This window comes from Trichosurus vulpecula, chromosome 1, assembly GCF_011100635.1.
Source record: "Trichosurus vulpecula isolate mTriVul1 chromosome 1, mTriVul1.pri, whole genome shotgun sequence".
Classification (NCBI taxonomy): Eukaryota; Metazoa; Chordata; class Mammalia; order Diprotodontia; family Phalangeridae; genus Trichosurus; species Trichosurus vulpecula.
Genome location: NC_050573.1, coordinates 523,739,069 through 523,758,939, shown reverse-complemented (window position 1 = coordinate 523,758,939; position 19,871 = coordinate 523,739,069). Strand labels below are relative to the sequence as shown.

The 19,871-nt window shown below is 38.9% G+C and overlaps 1 protein-coding gene across 2 annotated transcripts in view; it reads right to left on the bottom strand.

Moving 5' to 3' along the window:
• The window catches only part of SMURF1 (SMAD specific E3 ubiquitin protein ligase 1), a 107,650-nt gene that overhangs the window by 27,075 nt on the left and 60,704 nt on the right, over positions 1 to 19,871 (bottom strand). For both annotated transcript variants that reach the window (XM_036741198.1, XM_036741199.1), the window contains exons 2-10: positions 13,718 to 13,756; positions 10,951 to 11,059; positions 9,329 to 9,462; positions 9,114 to 9,179; positions 7,738 to 7,813; positions 6,855 to 7,093; positions 6,043 to 6,127; positions 3,611 to 3,757; positions 2,029 to 2,227 (exon numbers count right to left, since the gene is read on the bottom strand). In XM_036741198.1, coding sequence (XP_036597093.1) covers positions 2,029 to 2,227; positions 3,611 to 3,757; positions 6,043 to 6,127; positions 6,855 to 7,093; positions 7,738 to 7,813; positions 9,114 to 9,179; positions 9,329 to 9,462; positions 10,951 to 11,059; positions 13,718 to 13,756 — 1,094 coding nt within the window. The remainder of the gene's footprint in view (positions 1 to 2,028; positions 2,228 to 3,610; positions 3,758 to 6,042; positions 6,128 to 6,854; positions 7,094 to 7,737; positions 7,814 to 9,113; positions 9,180 to 9,328; positions 9,463 to 10,950; positions 11,060 to 13,717; positions 13,757 to 19,871) is intronic.

Here is a 19,871-nt window from a genome sequence, read left to right as displayed (position 1 = left end):
CCATCGTGGTAAGAGACTGGCTGAACGACAATTTCCCTAACTGGATGGGAAGACGTGGTCATGTGGAGTGGTCTCCTTGTTCACCAGACCTTAGCCCCCTTGACTTCTTTTTCTGGGGTATGCTAAAGAAGGTGTACTCAATGAAAATCACAGATGCAACACACTTGACTGAATGCATAAAGAGTCAATGTGCTAAAACTGACAGCAATGTGGAGTTACCGCATCGAGTTCATGTGAATCTTGCAAAGCACGTCAACCTTTGCATCACAAATGATGGAAATTATATTTAAGATGTTATTTGTTAATATTTCAATTAAATAAAATGTTGTTGAAAATTTCACTCATTTCATTTCTTGAAAATATGCATTTTTGCCTATGTGTCCAGACTTCAGTAACACCCTTATATCCCATGAAAATAGGGAACTAATTTGACTTGTCTTGTCCCCAGCCCAATCTGAGCTCCAAATTAGCAGTAGAAACACTTGCCATGGGTTGCAATGAGTTTCAAATAAAACTTTTGTTTTACTCTTGTAAGCGTTGAGGGTATGGAGGTCGGAGGCTGGAGAAAGAGAAAAGAATACTGGTAACAGTGAGGTATATCTAAATTTAGGAAAATTAAGAAATTAGCTATGAGATTACATATTTACCTTAACAACAGCAATAATAATATTATTCTAAGCATTAAGAAAATCAGTGTAAATGAATGTATAAAAAGAACATCGGAGTAGGCCTCAGGGGACCAATTTTAGTTCCAGTTTGGTGGCAAGCATATTCTTTAGATCTTGGTTTCCTGATATAAAAAAAAGGTGGTGGTAGTGGTGGGGGGAATGAAGAGTTTGGAATAGATGCTCCATAAAAGTTCACCCATAATTCTAAGATTATGAATTCTCCTCATTTGAAACCAAAAGAAATTTCTCAAGGGGAAGATCACAACTCTCTCTTCAGCACTGACTTACATCTCATTAGCTCAGAAGCCATCTCTAGAAGTGTGAAACATTTATCTGCTGTCTGCTGCTTTGCATTTTGCCTCTGCTCATTTGACATTACCTCAGAAAGACTGATATTTCACTTCTTCCTGCTTTTATCCCCACAGAATCTGCTGATGTCCAAAGATGATCAAGATGCAGTGGGATGACTTAGGGTTTTACCTTAGAGGGATATCTGTTTTGAGACATTATCTGAAGAGACCCCCTGTAGAGGAACTTACTAGGAGGGATACTCATTACTTTGGTAGAGTTTTATATTGATAAAGTCTATGTATTTTTGGGCATCGTGCATAGGAACTGTCTGTTCTGAAGAATAAATTTCACAAGAAACTAATTACACAGGACAGAGAAATCAAGAACTGAGAAAGTACTAATCATGAGAAGGGTTACACGTCTGCTGCTGTACAAGGACTGTACAGGTGTAAACTGCCGTTACATCAAGTGCAGTCAGGCACAGAATGGTTTAATATGCCATATAATACCAGTTTCAATACAAACCACAGACTCTGGCCTATTCAGGGGTACCTTTGAACTGCTATGATGGGGGAAAGAAGGATGACGGGGTGGGGATGGAGTGCAAGTACACTTGCGATTCTCTCCTTAAGAGATCCCCTCTACCATTGCAAATCATAGCCCCTGCAGAAATGTGTAATCTGAGAGAGCTGCCTGGGCACTGAGCTGTTCAGTGACTTACACTGGGTCACAGGGCTTGTACTGAAAAGGGGACATGAACTCAGCTTTTCCTGATTCCAAGGCAGCTCTCTAGCCCCTATGCGATGCCACCTCTCTTAAGAGGAAATACGATCCTAAAAACATTCAGGCCTTACATGTACACCAAACTCCTCCTGCCTCATTTCGAAATGAAACTGATGCCTAAATATGAAACAAAAAAAAAAAGCAGATCTCACTGGAAAAAAAGAAATGACTTACAGAATGGTTCACTTGTATCAGTTTCTGTTCAGTACAGTATGGCTGTATTAGTGAGTGGGCTACCTTATAGATCTATAACCTATGTCTAAATCAAAGGTGCAGTGTTCTATACCTCAAATATTTCTTCTCTGGATACTTCTATGCGACAATGCCCAGCTTGGGGTTGTTGAAGAGAAAGTTCATGTCTAAGGACTTTTAATTTCTGTACTAAATCTCTCTCATATCTCTGGGCAGGAAGCTCTTCATCCTCTAATGACCCTTCATTCGGCACTGACAAAGGCTGGCTGGGTTCCTTTAGTTGGCATTGGTGACTAAAAAGGAAATAAAAGTAAAATTTACTCCAAAAAACAAAGACATGAGAAACGCAAATTGTTGAAAGTCTCATTACAGATTACATATGTATAACCTATATGGAACTGCTTGGCTTCTCAATAAGGGAAGGTGGGGAGGGAGGAAAGGAGAGAATCTGGAACTCAAAAGTTTTAAAAATGAATGTTAAAAATTGTTTTTACATGTAACTGAGGAAAATAAAATACTAAATAAGGAAAAAAAGTCTCATTATAATAATATATGTAGCATTACAAAATAATTCAGTACACAGACTGGGACATTTACTAGTCAAACATCCCAGGAAACAAAACTATATATCATGAATTATGAATACATCATTCTCAACCTATAACATGGTAGGTAGTTGCCTCTGTCATCTTACATTAATACTACAAAGGAAGCTCTATTATATTTGATATACAAGTAGGAAGTCCATCAAGCAACTTTTTTCCTTTGACCCTAATATTGTAATCTAGGAAAGAGTACTATGCCACAACACTTTTGGGCAGACTGACAATCAAAACTTGAAATATAACGAATGGAGTTAATACTGAATGATGCACCTCTAGAGGGGTGTGTGTGTGTGTGTGTGTGTGTGTGTGTGTGTGTATGAGAACACACACATATACATATACATAATATGCAAATAATATAGGTCAAATCCAATTATAACCAACCACGTTACAGCATTGCAAAACCAAAAGATTTTCAAGACTAGGCAATAACCCACTTATTTCCTGCAATTTTAAAGTACGCAAAATTCTAGTAAAAAGAACTGAAAAAGCATGTTATAAGAGCATTTGATTCATACAAGTTCTGCCACAAATATTAGATGTCACAGAGGAGAGTTATGACGCTTTGTTGTAGGAGCATAACTAATCCGTAACAATAAATGTAGAATCTGCAACAATTCTCAATTCAAAGTTACCCTGTGATGAGGGTAGTAAGTAAGGCCTGATAGGTAACATTATCCCCTACGGGCAGCATTGACAGTGAGTGCTGAGTGGGCAACGATGAAAAATCTCATTTTACTTCTCTGGCATGAAGAACACATTAAGGGCTATGACATTTCATTAGAGTGTTGCTTACATAAGAGTTTTATTAATGGAACTGCTTAATAATAGTTTCAATGAATTTTACTTAGGACATGCAGAAAAAAGAACAAGGTGGCAATAGCACATGGCTGCAGTACTGTACTGTTTATAGGTAATTTGGGGTTTTAAAATATGTAAATGCCCAAGAAACACTTGGAAGATTTTACTACATTTATTGCTCACTAACACTATAGAGCAGTTATATTAGGAAAAAGTTTACTCAGAGCCTGAAGCTAAATTGTAAATTAAAGTAAAAAAACAAAAACTTACTTCATAATGTGATGTAATCTTGGATCTGTGAACTGGGTTGTTCGGTTATTGTGATCTACAAAATATATTCTCCCAGAAACTGTACTTCTAACTTCCCAGCCTGGTGGTAGGGGCCCAAGTTCATCACAATTCACACTGTTAAGGTCTCTACAGATATGAAAACAGACAAAGATTAGTCCATCTTAGAAAGGTGAAGTTGAATGAATTGCTTATCAAAACCACAGCACTGCAATTCTACTAAGTGGTATGTTCATTTGACCACAGGGTCAAACACGTAAGTTATGATGAAAACAGTAACTGCCTTCCAGATGAGCCACAATGCAGCACGGAAATCTGACAAATAAAAATTAAATCTCTAAGAGGACTTCGTTTCATCTGGGTGTTCTAACGCATACACAGAAGGGAAATGATACTGCAGCACCATGCGACTGAAAACACTCCTGAATTCACAAAGTTAAATATTATATTCCCTTGAGTTACACACACTCCTAGCCAGCAACAAACTTTTCAAAGGTGACAAGGCTACGATAAGTGTTTGAAAAACTGATGATGTATATAAGCGAAGTAAACAGAGGCAAGAAGACAATGCATGCCATGACTATGATCACAAAATGTAAGTTCACTCTAGACTCCTCCTACATTGGTGTAACCAACCTAAGCTCAGACGAAATAAATTTTGGAGAAGAGAGGGAGCATTTTTTTTTGTTTCTTTTTTGGCAGGGCAATTAGGGTTAAGTGACTTGCCCAAGGTCACACAGCTAGTACATGCTTCAAGCGTCTGAGGCCCGATTTGAACTCAGGTCCTCCTGACTCCAGGGCTGGTGCTCTACTCACTGCGCCACCTAGCTGCCCTGAGAGGGAACATTTTTAAACCAACTTTTTAAAACAGAATTTTAACTAAATAACATTAGATAGTAATACTGTCCTCAGATAGAAAAAGAAAAAGCCACAAGATGTTTTAGAGTAAAAATGAGATGTCCTCTTGACCTGACTTCAAAAGTGTTGATTCACAGCAGGATTTTGGGGGGGGGGGGCGGAGAGATGATCCAAAGTCTTTCATTGATTTTTGTTTTTTTTTATATAGTATCTTATTTTTTTTTCCAATTACAGGTAAAGCCAATTTTTAACATTTATTTTTAAATAAAATTTTGAGTCTCAAATTTATTCCCTTCTTCCCTACCTAAGAGGGTAAGCAATTTGATATTTAATCATGTAAAACCTACTTCCATATTAGCCATGTTGTGAAAGAAGAACAGTTTGCAAAAACTTTACAATTTGCAAAAGGAAAAAAAAAAAAACAAAAAATAAAGTGAAAATAATATGCTTTGATCTGCATTCAGACTCCATGAATTCTTTCTCTGGATGTGGACAGCATTTTCCATTATGAGCCTTTTAGAGTCATCTTGGATCACTGTATTGCTGAGAAGAGCTAAGTCAATCATAGCTGATCATCACACAATGTTGCTGTTACTGTGAATAATGTTCTCCTGGTTCTGCTCACTTCAATTTGCATCAGTTCATGTAAGTCTTTCCAGGTTTTTTCTGAAATCTGCCTGCTCATTATTTCTTATAACACAATAATATTCCATTACATTCATATACCACAACTTGTTTAGCTATTCCCCAATTGATGGGAATCCCCTCAATTTCTAATTCTTTGCCACCACAAAAAGTGATGATATAAATATTTTTGTACATGCAGAGCCTTTTCCTTTTTTTATGATCTTTTTCAGATACAGAGCTAGGAGTTCTGTGAAGTGGTACCTCAATTTGCATTTCTCTAATTAATAGTGATTTAGATCCTTTTTTTCATATGACTATAATAGGTTTGATTTCTTCATCTGAAAACTTCCTGTTCCTAACAGAAGAGAATTTTATACAGAAATTAATTCTACCCAAGTAGATGCCACATACTCCAAGGAATGGGGGCAAAGAGGAAAGCAAGATTTTGGCAAATTCAAATTTTTTTTTTTTTTGGCAAATTTCTTTAGTTCAGCGTTCACAACCTCTGGGAAGAGACTAAGACAGAAGACAGAGAGTGAGACTCTCTGAATCAAAGATGAAGCTACTTGGGTTTTAAATAGGACTATGCATCTTGAAGGTTGTATCTGAGTTTCCAATAAGACTGATTTTATAGAGTGCATCTGATTTAATCTGGGGCAAGAAAGGATGTCTCTTTTCAAGATATCTGACATGCTGATCAGTTTTTAAATGATTCACTTATGTTTCAGCAGCTGTCAGTTAGAATGTGGTGAAAGTCTGCAAGACAGCAGCAGGGCTGTGCCCGTATGAAAGTCACTACGGAAACATAAGACCGCTGTAGCAAGAGGAGTCATTCTGCGGTTGCTGTCTAGAGCTTCGAGTCTATTGGGCTGCATCGGCCACGCTCGGGGATCCGGGCCATCATCGTGTAGCTGTGGGTCTGCACATACCTCGGTATTCTAGGGTCATGCCACGTGCTCACGCCGGTCTGTGTGTGCAGGAAGTAAACCTGCCCTTGGACGGTCGTTCTTTGTTCTGAGCAAAGGATTAAAAACAAGAGAGCAACAACAATCACTTAGGACGGGGATCTAGGACAATCCCCACTCTTCACTGTAGAGCGCTGCGCTGTGGAGAGTGCGGTCTGAGAACAGCGGTGGCCGGCTTCTGGCCACGAGGCACTCAAAGATGTGCAGGCAGCTTGCTCAGTTGTGACGCGTGCCCACAGCCTCGGCTCAGCCACGCTCCCGAACTTCAGTCCCTGCGCTTTCCTCTCTTTACCCTTGGCAACCGCTACTTTTGACTTCTGTTTCCCAAATCTAAATTATAATCAAGTAATTTAGAGTGAAGATTCCTGATTCTGTAGTTCTCTTTAACGGTCATCTCTTCATTCCCACCTTGACACCATCCTTTCTACACTGGAATTATAGGACATGATGGATTTTCCCTCACTGCCTCACAGGCCACTTTGACTTGCCATTCTAAACTCCACTTACTTTTCTTCTTCCCAGCATTCCCACAATTTCACCTCGAGGGCAGAAGCTAGTGCGGACAAATCACCTTTTCACAGGTATTTGCTTCTCTTCCTATCTATGCAGATAGCACCTTCAAGCTTGTTTTCACTTCTAAGCTGTCTACTTTTACCCTAACAAAACTACTACAGCTGTAAGCATAGAAATCATGAACATACACATTTTTTTTCCAAAGCGACTTGAAATATTTTGGGTGTTTCCCACGTTACTTATAACATTATGGGGAAATTTACCGTAGCCTTCAGGTAGGTCAGGGGATTGGTGGCCATGTGGTCGGTTCTGAGGGGTCTGGATATGCCCTCGGACCTCAGGATTTCGAAGTCTCTGTGCCTGAAGTCTTTGATCCTGACTTGGAGATTCCACAAATCTGCAATTTCCTCCACCTGCAGCACCAGTACTGTCTGTATATGGGGCTGGTTCCTCCATAAAGCAGCTGAGTGGCCTTCCAGGACCCGAGTCTTCATATACCGTTCTGGAACAGGTAAAGTCACATGTGAAAGGGGTCAAAATTTCCAAGTTAACAAATCTGGAACCTTAAAAATTAAACTAGTTTCATCACATACACTAAACCTATTTCTTTTATTTTGTCAAATACAGGGCCCCAATCATGTTGTTCTACAACATTCACTATGAATCATTTAACAGAAAAGATAGGGTATTTCAAGAACTCAAGGTTATTGAAATGTCATCTAGGTCATCAAAGGCTCATCTCTAGGGACATCAGTGACTGAAAACCACACTTGCTCTGTGAAGGAGGCTCACATGACTGACTGAAGTACAAGAAATAGGAGTCCATTTTTCCTCAGTTAAAATTCAAATAACCACTGTTATATTTATTTCCATGTAATTTATTGTCTAGGATGCATAAAATGAAGTTCTCATTTTAAGTACTTTTAAAACATAAGTCTTTACTTTTCTTGATAATTTTATAGACCAGTTTATATTTTATAGACAATCTTCTCTTATGAGCAAGAACTGATGACTTAACTATTCTATTGTATTGTAATATTTGCTAAGCATTCGTCAGAGTGCACTGGTGTATGAAGTCATTTATTACTCATGTGGGGAGTAAGCAGAAGCAAGGAGCCCAGAAGTGACTTCTTCATTTATACATACCCTTCATTTTCTAAGAGTCCTCTGCAGTCCACAACAGAGCCTCCAGTGCCTATTCTGTCTCGTGTCTGTAAACTGACTAAAAAAACAAAGGAAATCATGCATTAAAATCCACTGTTATCTCATCCTCTGGTAAGCTGTCATCCACAGTATATTTCTAACTTAAAAAGTATGGGCAGTAAGGCAAATGCATTCCTATAACCCCCAGGGAGGAAGCAATTTCTCCTAACATGAGACAGCACCGCTGTAACAGAACATCCCTTGTGACAACTGCCAGTTCAGGTCAGAAAGAGGTACTTTATTTCCGAAAAGTTAGATCTTCAATTTCTTTCCAAGTTCTGAAGTTTTTAGAGGTGATAATTCACTTTGGTTAAAGAGATACACAGATGGCACTGCTAACAAAGGCCAAAATGCAGGAAAGCAAAACTGGCTATTCACTACCACTAGATGTCACCATCAAGGGAACTGATAAAACCTCTGGCTCCTTTTCCCTCCCACTGCACCTCTTTCTGAACATCCAAAAGAAACCAAGAAGAGAGAAACAAGCATGAATGTGTATATCCTAAGTGTGTGGGTATTTTTTTTATTTAAAGTAGTTTTCCTAACTTACTCACCATGACCAAATCTATCACTGTAATCTCTCCAATGCACAGAGTCATAATGTTGTTTGACTTGTCATGCAGAATTTTTTCTTTTAGACTGCCTCTGGTGATGGCCATAGATTTCCATTCCAAGGAACTTACCCTAAGTAATGTGGGTATGGGCATTGTTGTATCTACCCCAGTATCCTGATCAACAGTGGCACCAACTATTTAGCAAGGAAATAATTTAAAATGAACTACCACATATATAATCTGCGTGTTATCTAAGCTTTGCCAAAGTTCTGTGAACTTTTTTTTTGGTAACTAGAACTTCCAGTTGCTATAGATCATATTAATACTGAATTCCTTAAAATATCCTTTGCCATTCATGAAACATGACGGACCTTCTGGAGAAAAGGATGATTTCCCCAATTCTTCATAAGAGGCATCATTCTTATAATTGATAATTACACAAAATGATGAAAAATTAAATGTCCATTCAAATAAATATGAAATCTGGACTTGGGATGATCTATAAGGCCTTTTAGCACAAATTTCATTTTATAATCATCCTGAAACAATAGTACAAGGGAGAAAAGAAAAGGATGACAGTAATAAAAACTATGAAATGACAACTAATGGTAGGAGATAGCCCTAGTGCTTATTTTGTCCTTTAAAGTGTTTGTGATTTTGTAGGAAAGATTCTTACAACACTTGCCAAAGATAACATGTTTTTTTCAGACATGAAGAATGGACTATAATCACACTATGATTTTACAGAGATGAGAAAACACTTACCCACTATTTGGCCACGAACTGCATCAGTATCTGTGGGGTTTAGTTTGCATAGATCCAAACGCTGGTCTGCAAATGAACAATTCAAAACTTAACCCAAGGAAATATTAAGTGTGCAGTAAGGTAGAAAATTTATTTTTGATATTCAAATAAATAAAGCTTCTTTAAGCCTTCTGTAAATTGCATTAAATTGCAGAAAGCAAGCCATTGGTTCTTACATCCAGTATCTTTTAATCTGCTGATGGCATTGGAGAGGAGACGCACACACCCCAGGAAGCCAGCTCCCTGTTTCTTGTGGATTTTCTTGTGGTTCCACACACTAATGGTTATCGAATCGGTTTTTCCAACATATCTGAAAAGATTGTACAATACATGGAAAACTCAATTTAAGTTCTGGTCCTACATTATGGCATTTGAGTAAAACTGCAAAAGATTCTTTAGAATAGTGGGACCCCTTTATATACAATCAGAGCTCAATATATGTTGACTGTTAGCAGACTTAACAGTGGCCTTATAAACTGTGTTTATTTGGGGGGGGGGACATTTGGTCAATAGTATACCCAAATACAAATAATTCAATTAAACGGATATTGATTTAAATAGCTACTGTGTTCAAGGAACTCTATTCAATGTGTTGGGGATACAAAAATGAAAGACAACAACTGCTACCCTCAAGGAACTTACAATCTTTAAAGAAATAAGACACACATATAAATAAGCATGGTGCAAAGGAGAACACAAAAAAAGAAAAGGAGAAGTACAAAGTGTTATTAAAAAATGTGATGGGACACATAAGGGAAGGCCTAGTGGATGGGGGGGGCAGGATCTGAGGTAGGGATTGAATAAGGATATCAGTAGGTAGACAAGTAGAGGGAATGAATTCAAGGCATGAGGGATGACCTGAGGAAAGAATGTATGGAGTAAAAAACAAGACAAGATCAGAAAACTGTTGCTGGGCCAGGTGGCTACTAAGCAGGCGTATGAAGAAAAGTAAAGTGAAATGAGACTAGAAAAGTAGTTGGGGCCTTAGACTGTGGAGGACCTTAAGAATCAGATTAAGGAATTTGCATTTTATCCTAAAAACAATCAATAGTCAATGAAGGTTTTTGAGTAATTAATGCCATTGTGAGGATTAATTCTTGGGAAGCTAATCTTGATGCCTGTGTGACTTACAGGCTAAAGCAAAGAAAGACTGGAGGAAAAGAGGATGGGGGAGTCCATGATGCCTGAAGGGAACTTAAAGGTCATCTAGTCCAATCCCCTCACTTTAAAGATAAGGAATCTAAAAGATCTGCCAAAAGTCACATGGTCAGTAACAGTCAGGATTCAGATCCACGTCTGGGGTGGGCCACAGAGCCTTCTGTCCCAACATGGCAGCCAGAGACTAAAAGTGATAAAAACTGCATAAACAGGGATTTTGGAACTTAGGTACATATTTTAAAATGTACAAAGCTGATTTAAGAAGCAGTGTGGCATAGGGGAGAGAAGGCTGGCTTTCAAGTCCAGGAGACTTGGGTTCAAGCCCATCTCTAACAAATACAAAGCTGTGCGACCATGGGGAAGTCTCTTAGCCTCTCAATGTTTCATACTTCCAGGAGGAGGAGTGACAGATGAACTGCTGATAGGCTTTGGAGAAGAGACCCCTTCTGTGCCCTAAGGAAATCCTAGGTCTGTACTCTTCTCCTTGCTCTCTTTTCCTACTCCCCGCAAGGCTTTGTAATTTAGCCACCAATTCTATCAATAAATGGAAAAATGGCTGGTTCATCCCTTAGGGTTTTTGTTTTTCTTTAAGGATATCTCCTTTTGCTTTCCTAACAGTTTCATAGAACAGTTAACTTACAGATCATAATGCTGATTCCACTTAGGATCCAATGTGTTTTTCACAGTGTCAGTTGAATGGCACTGACCAGACCCATCAACCACTATTTTTGCAAAGGGGTCAGGAAGTCCTAGACAAGAGAAAAAAGATAACATCTGTATTTAAATAAATCCATTTACAAAGACACAATGCTAGAGCTAGAAGGGATCCTAAGGATCACCAATCCAGGAAAGAACATTGTATACTTACAAATTCCATTCATAGTTGAGAAAGAAGAAACTGTAAAATAAGTTATTTTCCTTTGGGGTTCTGAAGAAGAGGGGTTCCTCCCCTAAACAACATCATGTATTGAAATTCTAAGAAGAAAAGAGATCTAACTGATCTAAGTTTATACCTAACTAAGAATTTTAAGTATATTTATATTTACGCTATAAACTCTGGGGCACCTGAAAGTGAATCACTGTACACCAGAGTCTTAAAAACATGCCATGGGGCGATGTTATAGAGAATAAAGGGCAATGTTATAGGAATAAAGTTTCATGATCATGGGATCTTTGGGACCTTGGAGATCACAAAGTCCAACATTTCTCCCTCAAAACACCCACACCCACAACCTCCCTCCTCCCCCACCAGTCCCTGTCCAGTGATCCTCCCCCAGCTTTGGCTAGAAGATCTTCATTGAGGAGGTGCTCACTCCCTGGTAACTCATTCCATTCCACTTTTACACACATTTGTCAGGAAGTTTCCCTTTACATTTTGCTGCAATTTAATTCCCTATAAGTTCTACACATCTGCCCTTTGGAACCAAACAAAACAAGTCTAATCTCTCTTCAACTTGAAAGGTTAATTTGGAATATTCAATAATAAATCCCTGCTAATTATTACCTTATATCCCTTCTGCCCTTCCTAGCTAAACTCCTCAAAAAAGACATCTACAACAGGTGCTTCCACTTTCTCTCCTTGCACTCTCTTTTTAACTCTTTACAATCCAGTTTATTATCTTATCATTCCACTGATACTGCTCTTTCCTGAAGAGCATTTCTTAATGGCCTTTTCTCAATTCTCATTCTTCTTGACCTTTCTGCAACCTTCGACATTATCAATACTTTCCTCTTCTTGATAGTCCCCAGGTTTTCTAGATACCACTCTCTGCTGGTTCTTCTACCTATCACTCCTTCTCAGTCTCCTTTGCTGGATCCTTATCCAGATCACACCCTCTGACTATAGTTGTCCTTCAGGGTTCTGTCTCATGCCCACTTCTCTTCTCCTATATTCGTTCACTTGGTGATCTCATCAGCTCTCACAGATTCAATTACTATCTCTATGCTGCCAATTCTTAAATCTACCTATCCTGCCCCAGTCTCTCTATTGACCTCTAATCTCACATTGTCAACTATTTTTCAGGTATCTTGAACTAGATGTCCAGTGGACATCTTAAACTAAACATCTCCAAAATGGAATTCATTATCTTTCCCCCTGTTTGTAGAGGGTAGCACCACCTTACTAGTTCCTCAAGTTCAAAACCTGGAGTCACCCCTGACTCCTCACAATCTCACCCCCCAATCTCACCTTTGCAATACTTCTCCAATACGCCCCCTTCTCTCCTTAGACATTGCCATCACTCCAGTGCAGACCCTCATCACTTCACACCTGGATTATTGCAACACCTTGCGGGTGGGTCTGCCTGCCTCAAGCCTCTCCCCTCTCCAATTTATCCTCCATTCAGCCACCAAAGTGATTTTCCTAAAGCTCAGGTCGAACTACTGACTTTAAATGTCAACAGCAAATCTTGTTTACAATATTAGGTTGTCCTATCTGTGAAGAAAGTGCCTGCTAAGCAAAAATTAGTTTCAGTGTAGGCCCTGTCCAATTAAGTTCCCAAACAATGGAGTACGAATTAATGACGCTTTAGTATACGTGAAAATATAAAACTTAACGACAAAGGTGGACAATTATTTACTTTGTAAAAGAATTTTCTACCTTATAAAAAAGACTCACAGTGAGATCCCTCTAAATAGCAAGCTTTACAGATGAATAGGATCCACAGGTTTAGAGCTGGAAGTAATCTCAGAAGGCTATCAAGTTCAATTTCTTTCATTTAATGATGAAGATACTGAAGTTCTGAGAGGCTGAGTATCTTAGTGAAGCAGCTAGGTGGCGCCACAGTGCACAGGGAACTGGGCCTGGAGTCAGGAACACAAGTTCAAATCCAGGCTCAGATGTGTGCTAGCTGTGTGACCCACAGCATGTCACTTAATAAATACTGGCCCCAATTTCCTCAACTCTAAAATTGGGGTGATAAGAACACTTTACCCCCCCCCCCCCCCCCCCCCCCCCCCGTGCTGTTGTGAGGATCAAACGAGATAATGCTTGCAAAAAGTACTCAGCATAGTTCCTGGCACATAGCAGGCACTGTACAAATGTGTGTTCCCTGTCCCTTGCCCAGGGTCACTGTATAGTATTTACATCGTTGGTGTCTGAAGCAAGATTTGAATCCAGCTCTTCCTGATTGCATGTCCAGTGCCCTAACCAGAATGTTCTTGGTGTGGGGGGATAAGAGGAGATTTTCTTCCTCTAAGCTTAATAGTCTCTGATCTGTGATCACATGAGAATGGAGTCATGGGTTCTTGTCTAGGCCAGGTTCTGTTAGTTCATTCAACAGAGGACAATATTAGGGGGAACACACCCAATGATTTGATTTAGGCGTTTATTTAAAAGGTTTAAAAAAGTTCATAAACATATACATGTTAAGAATTTTGTAAGTCAGCAGCAATAGGCGTTTACTTACTGAAGAAGTCTTTCTTTGCAAGGTTCTTGGCACAAAGTACTGAAAAGAACAACAAAAAAGAGTTAGCACTCGTCAAACAGATTCACTAAGACTTTTGTTTTACTTTTCTGTAGGGAAAAAATCCACAGAAACTCAATTTCCCCTATTATTTGCTTTGCAAATATGACAGCACATTAAGCAATGCAATGATGAGGAATTCAAAATTTGCTTTTTCTTGACCTTTGACATCAACTATTCAAGACAGTGGAACATTAGTTTAACTTTCAAGTGATATTTTAGAAATCTACAAATAGCTTTATTAACAAATATAAAACCACCCCTGTTCCTATGAGATATCTTTGTTTTAAAAAAAAGTTTAAATTATTCCCGGTTGCCTTTACTTTTATATCTAAGCTAAGAGAAAAAAAGGAAATAGAAGCTCTTTATGCATTTCTGGCACTGTGATTAATAATGTGACCTTTGAAATCCAAGCTTCAATGCCTTCATAAAAAAGTAACAATTGTTATACTTTTTTTTTTTCTTGTGAGGCAATTGGGGTTAAATGACTTGTCCACAGTCACACAGCTACTAAGCGTCAAGTGTTTGTGGCCCACTGAACTCAGGTTCTCCTGACTCCAGGGCCAGGGCTCTACTACACCACCTAGCTGCCTCCAATTGTTATATGTCTTGGTGCAGAAATTTATATAGGCCCAATTAGATGACCTTTTAAAAATGGTTTCTTTCTCTGATTTTATCATTCAAGATGACAAACTGATCCAACCTGCCCTTCCCCCATTCAGCAACAGCTCATACAACAGACCCCTGGGGAACACTGCGCTCCCTGGACCTAATGACTCCCAATCCATACTCTAAACCCTCAGACAACTGAATGTACAGTGCACTGCCTGACACTTTCTAGGTACTTCAGTAAATGTGTCAATCAATTAGATCTGAATGTCGAGGGCTGTGCCTCGGAAAGCAAGAAAGAGAAGCAGCATCTGCATGCCAATAGCTCACAAAATTGAAGGCTCAAAAACCAAAAAGTATGAGTTCCTTTGAATCCTGGTTCTGCCATGAAACTAGCTGCAAGTCATGTCAACTTCTCTGGGCCTCAGTTTCTTTATTTATAAATGAGAGAGTTGTACTAAATGACCTGTTCCAATTGTAAGATTCTGAGTCTATGATCAAGTATGTACTGAGCATCTGCTACAGGTCAGGCACTGTGCTGGGTGATAGGGAAACACACACAAGAATAAAACAGCCCAGGCAGTTAAAGAGTTTACATGAAGCACGCCAGATGGAATAGTAACATGTACTATTTAAGTATATATGTAATACAAAACTAATTCAAGGCAGGTTAGAGAAGTAGGGCGGTGTTAGCAGTTAGGGAGATCAGGACATGCTTCCTGTGGGAAGGGGTGCTTAATCTGAGTCTGGGAGGCTTTAAAGAGGCAGAGGGAAGTTGAGAATGTTTTCTCACCAACGAAAAGACGTGAAGGGGGTTAATGGAGTGTCATGTATAAGCCATGGGGCAGTTCAGCTGGAACACAGAGCTCACAAGGAGGAGTAATGAAAAATGAGGCTGGAAAGGTCAATGGTCAGGCTGTAAGGAGCTTCAGATGCCAAAGGAGAGTTTATATTTGATTTTAGGGATGGCAGGGAAGAGACTGAAGTTTCCTGAGTAGGAGAGTAACATGTCAAGCTAGTTATTAAGGAAGGAAGACCACTTTGGCAGGTGTGTGGGGAAAAGATCAGAGGGGGGCTAGACTTGAGGCAGGGAGACCAATTAGGAAATCTAGTGTAACAGTCAATCAAGAGGTGATACTTCCTAGAAAGTCCACAGCACCCTGTCCTGAAGGACCTTACAGAACTGTAAACTATTTCTCATCTCCTGGTCTTCAGCTGCTACAATCTTCTCCACAATGTGACCTTCCATACCATGTGCGCAGTATTCTGTATATGCCAATTTATTTAAAATTGTCTCCCTCTTTAGAATGTGAAGTCCTTGAGAATAGAGCAATTTTTGCCATTCTTTTTATCCCCAATGGTAAGCACAGTGCCTAATAAATATTATTGAATGGAACCTCAAAAAACAAAAAACAAAAAAAACCAAACCCAACTCCTATAACTTTGGAGAGAAAAGTTTCAGTTGACTGATTAGGCTGTAAGGCAGAACTGCACAGGGTTTATTAAGAGTGAGAAGAAACAAAGGCACCAGTTAAGACAACTTTTTCAAGAAGTTTAGCTAAAAGGGGAAAGAAAGATAGAGGACAATAACTGGTGACATGGCAGAATTTAGTACGGTTTGTTTATATTCTTAAAGGATGGAAGAAACCTAGGTCTATTTGTAGGCAATAGGGAAGAAGGGAGGGAGACGTGAAAATTAGAGAAAGAATTTGGATGATGATGGGGGCAATCTGCTGGAGATGTTAGAAGAGGATGCAATCAATGGTATATATAGAAGGGCTGGCTCTGGCAAGCAAAAGGGCCACCTCATCAACAGGGACTGTCATTGTCTGAGCATCAGTATACAGTGTCTCTCTTACCCATATACACCCACACCCACCCACACCCCTCTTGTAAAACATACGTCTTTGTAAAAGGACTCTATAGCTTTAGCTATTTTTTTTCAAGTTCTTTATAATATGACTTAACACAGGAAAAACTAGTGAACAAACAATGACCAAACCGATATTACTAAAGCACAAGTCTGACCACATCACTTGTCTGTGTTAGCTCCAGTGGCTTTCTACTTCCTCAAGCTCTTCCACTTGACATTTAGGGCCCAACACAATCTATCTTCAGCCTACTTTTTAAGGCTTATTACCTGTTAACCACCACCACACACGCTATAATCCATCATCCCAACAGGTCCACTCCCTGGTTCCTCATACCCAACATTCTAGGTTACGCCTTTTTGATCCCTGTGCCTGTAATATACTCACTCCTCACCTGTCTTTGAGAATTCCCACTTTCCTTCAGGGATCAGCTCAAGCTCCATCTTCTATATGAGAACTTTTCCAAGTCCTTTAGTTCTAATGTCTTCCCCTTTCCAAAATTACTTTATATTTACTTTGAATATACTAATTTATATAATGTTTATATGTAATATATAATGTTTAACAATCTATAATAATGTGTGTGTATACATACACACACAGAGTCTATATGTATTTTACTTCCCACTCAATAGAATATAAGATGCTTAAGAACAGGGGCTGCTTCCTTATGTCTGTATTAGCAAGGCCCTGTAGGCGAGAGCCTTACTGCTCGCTGAACAAATGGATGTAATAACATTTTCTAATTTAAAAGTTATATTGTTAAATTCTGTTGTGCTACTCTGAGAGAAACCTCTATAGAAGAAGCACATCCTCTGAGTGTAATCTCACCCTTGATCTGTGACTCACACTTCACAACTGCCATGGACATGTATGTAATTTGTTTTCTTTCAGATTTCCTTTCACTCTTCCTCTAAGCTTTACTCTCAAAGTGCAGATCAGGGTCTCCTGGAGGTTCCAGAAAACATGTAAGGAGGTTTGTGAGGTCAAAGCTATTTTTATAATAATATGAGGATGTTTTAATTTCTAATATGGTAAACATCAATAGCTATAACACAGATATACAAAAGAATGATGCACCGTAATTTTTAAGATTGCAAAGGGGTCCTGAGACCAAAAGGTTAGGAAAAAATGCTCTCATATAAAATATTAAACAAAGCCAAAATTTACTGAACCAAATTTACTGATACCAAAAATTTAATCACAATTCAGATCTTCTGGAATTTCAAGTCATGTTACCAACATTTATTCTATTAAGCTTAAAGTTAGAAGATTTTCACTTTTTCCAAAACTATCATTTGATACTGTACTTAAGCAAAGTAGAATGGAACCTCAACCCCACAACCTAAAAAACAAAACAAAAACAAGAAACCAGTCTTTTAAAAAAGAAGTCACACTATGAATTACTTTTAATAAAAAAATGAAACTACAACCTGAGGCATTAACACTGTAGTAATTTAGGCCAACATGTTTCATTCTTGTCAGATGCCTAAAATGGACATGATACCAGTAAGCCTGGGATGGGTTGGTGATGTTTTTACAAAAGTGATAAAAAGCTTTTATAATAAAATTAGAAATACATGTATTTTTAAACTACAAATTCTCCTGAAAGAAATGCTAACCTTTTGGTTAATTTCTAGATTTTAGAAATTCAATGCCATACTGTGAAGGGAACATAAAACGTCACTGGAATAGGAATGAAAGAATGGGGGCCTGGGCTGCTAGCTCTGTTACTGCCTCGGGGCAGCTTACTTACTTTCTGGGACTCATTTTCTCCATTTATAAAAGAAAACAGGGGATAACAGGGTAAGACAGAATGAAATCTTAAGGTATTCTTTCAGCTCTAAAATCTGTAATTTTAAGATAATCTTGAACACAGTCTTCAAATAAATTAGTTTGTTCACATTTGGAAGGTAGCAATTTTTCACATGTCCTATTCAATTTAAGGCTCATTATAGTGGAATTGATTACATCATAAAAGGGAGGAGGTCACACATGTTATCTGATTGCAACCTTAGGATCTGCTTATGTACAAAGGTTAATTAGGATCATATTGAATCTGGTTCAGTTTATGATACATAACCCCCTTTCAAAAAACATCTTTATAACAATGAAATAAAAACTATCTTCATCCATCCCGGTAGGTAAGATGATGAAACCAAAGTAAGTTGCAAATGGCAGAGTGATTAGCAAGGTAAATTAAATAGCACAAAGTTCATCCATACGCAGACCTAAATACTTAAGAAAAACTCACCAATGATTCTCATTGAGATTAACGATTGGTTGTTGACATCAAGCTCAACCACGAGAAAGGAGAACACTTATTGCTGCCTCAGCCCAACTGTACTGCTATGTGACCTTGGGTGAATCACTTTCCTGCTATAGCTCCATAGCTTCCTAATCACATTCCCACAATTTCCTAATGGGAGAGAGGTGGTGAGATTGAATAAGATGATGTCAGCGACTGTGTGAGGTCCATGGAAGGTGATTTATAAGTAAGAGGCATATTCAATTAGTAAGAAGGCCCAGGGTTTTGTAACCCAGGGGTTACAAAAATGCCACTTGTGGTCTTACATGCTTGGCCCCCTGGTATATTTTCAGGACACTTTTGTCTCAGGAAATACTCCCAATATTGATCTTTGGTTTCCCTTTTCCTTATACCTAAATCCAAACCCTCCCCCCCCAAATGTGGTAATTTCTTCATCAATAACAATCTCTATTTACATGTACCATGTGGCTTGCAATTTATCTCTTGGATTTGTCTTTGTTTATTCCTCTGGTCAGTCTTAATCTTCCGTCACCTCCCACACGGACAACTTAAACAGGTCTCTGTGACTCAACTTCATCCTCCCCTCCAATCAACTCTGTACACTACTGCCAGATTAAATCTCCCTCAACTACTGCTTTTTCTGTGTCACTCTCTTCTTCAGAGGCTTCCTATAATGTTCACTGCATTAAATTCAAACATCCACCTGGCTTATAATGTCCTCCATAATTTGGCCTTATGGCATATCGAGTTTCTCAACACTCCTCAACAGGCAGCTCTCCACTCCAGTCTACTCACTGATCCCACACATTCCATGCTCACTCTTTCTTCATGTCTTGCTCGTATCAGTCCTAGAAGCCGTGCGGTCCAATGAAAAGTACACTGTCTTTTGAGTTAAGACAACATTAATCCAGACCTTGCCTTTGTCCCTTACTTGCTGTGGGATCTCAGGTAAGTCACTCAACCCGCCCTGGGGTTGAATTTCCTCATCTATAAAGTTAGGGGACTGCCAGACAGCCGACAGGGCTCCTCCAACAACAGTAAGTCTGAATCTATCAGCCAGGATCCTATGATCTGAACTGTTCTCCCACTCACCCTTCACCTACCTAAAAGTCTATCTTTCAATGTGAAATTAAGTAAGCTTTCTGATTAGTTTAAGCCACATTCATCCTTTTCTCTTTTCTGAAACTACTGCATTCACAAGAAATAACAGAGAGTTTACTACTTGTTTTCAAACTGTTTATGGATAGTAATTTTGGAAGCTCCTTGAGAGCAGGGCATGTTTCTCCTGCATTTTCCACTATTATCATAAGTGATATTTGCATAGCACTCTAAAGTTTGCAACCCCCCC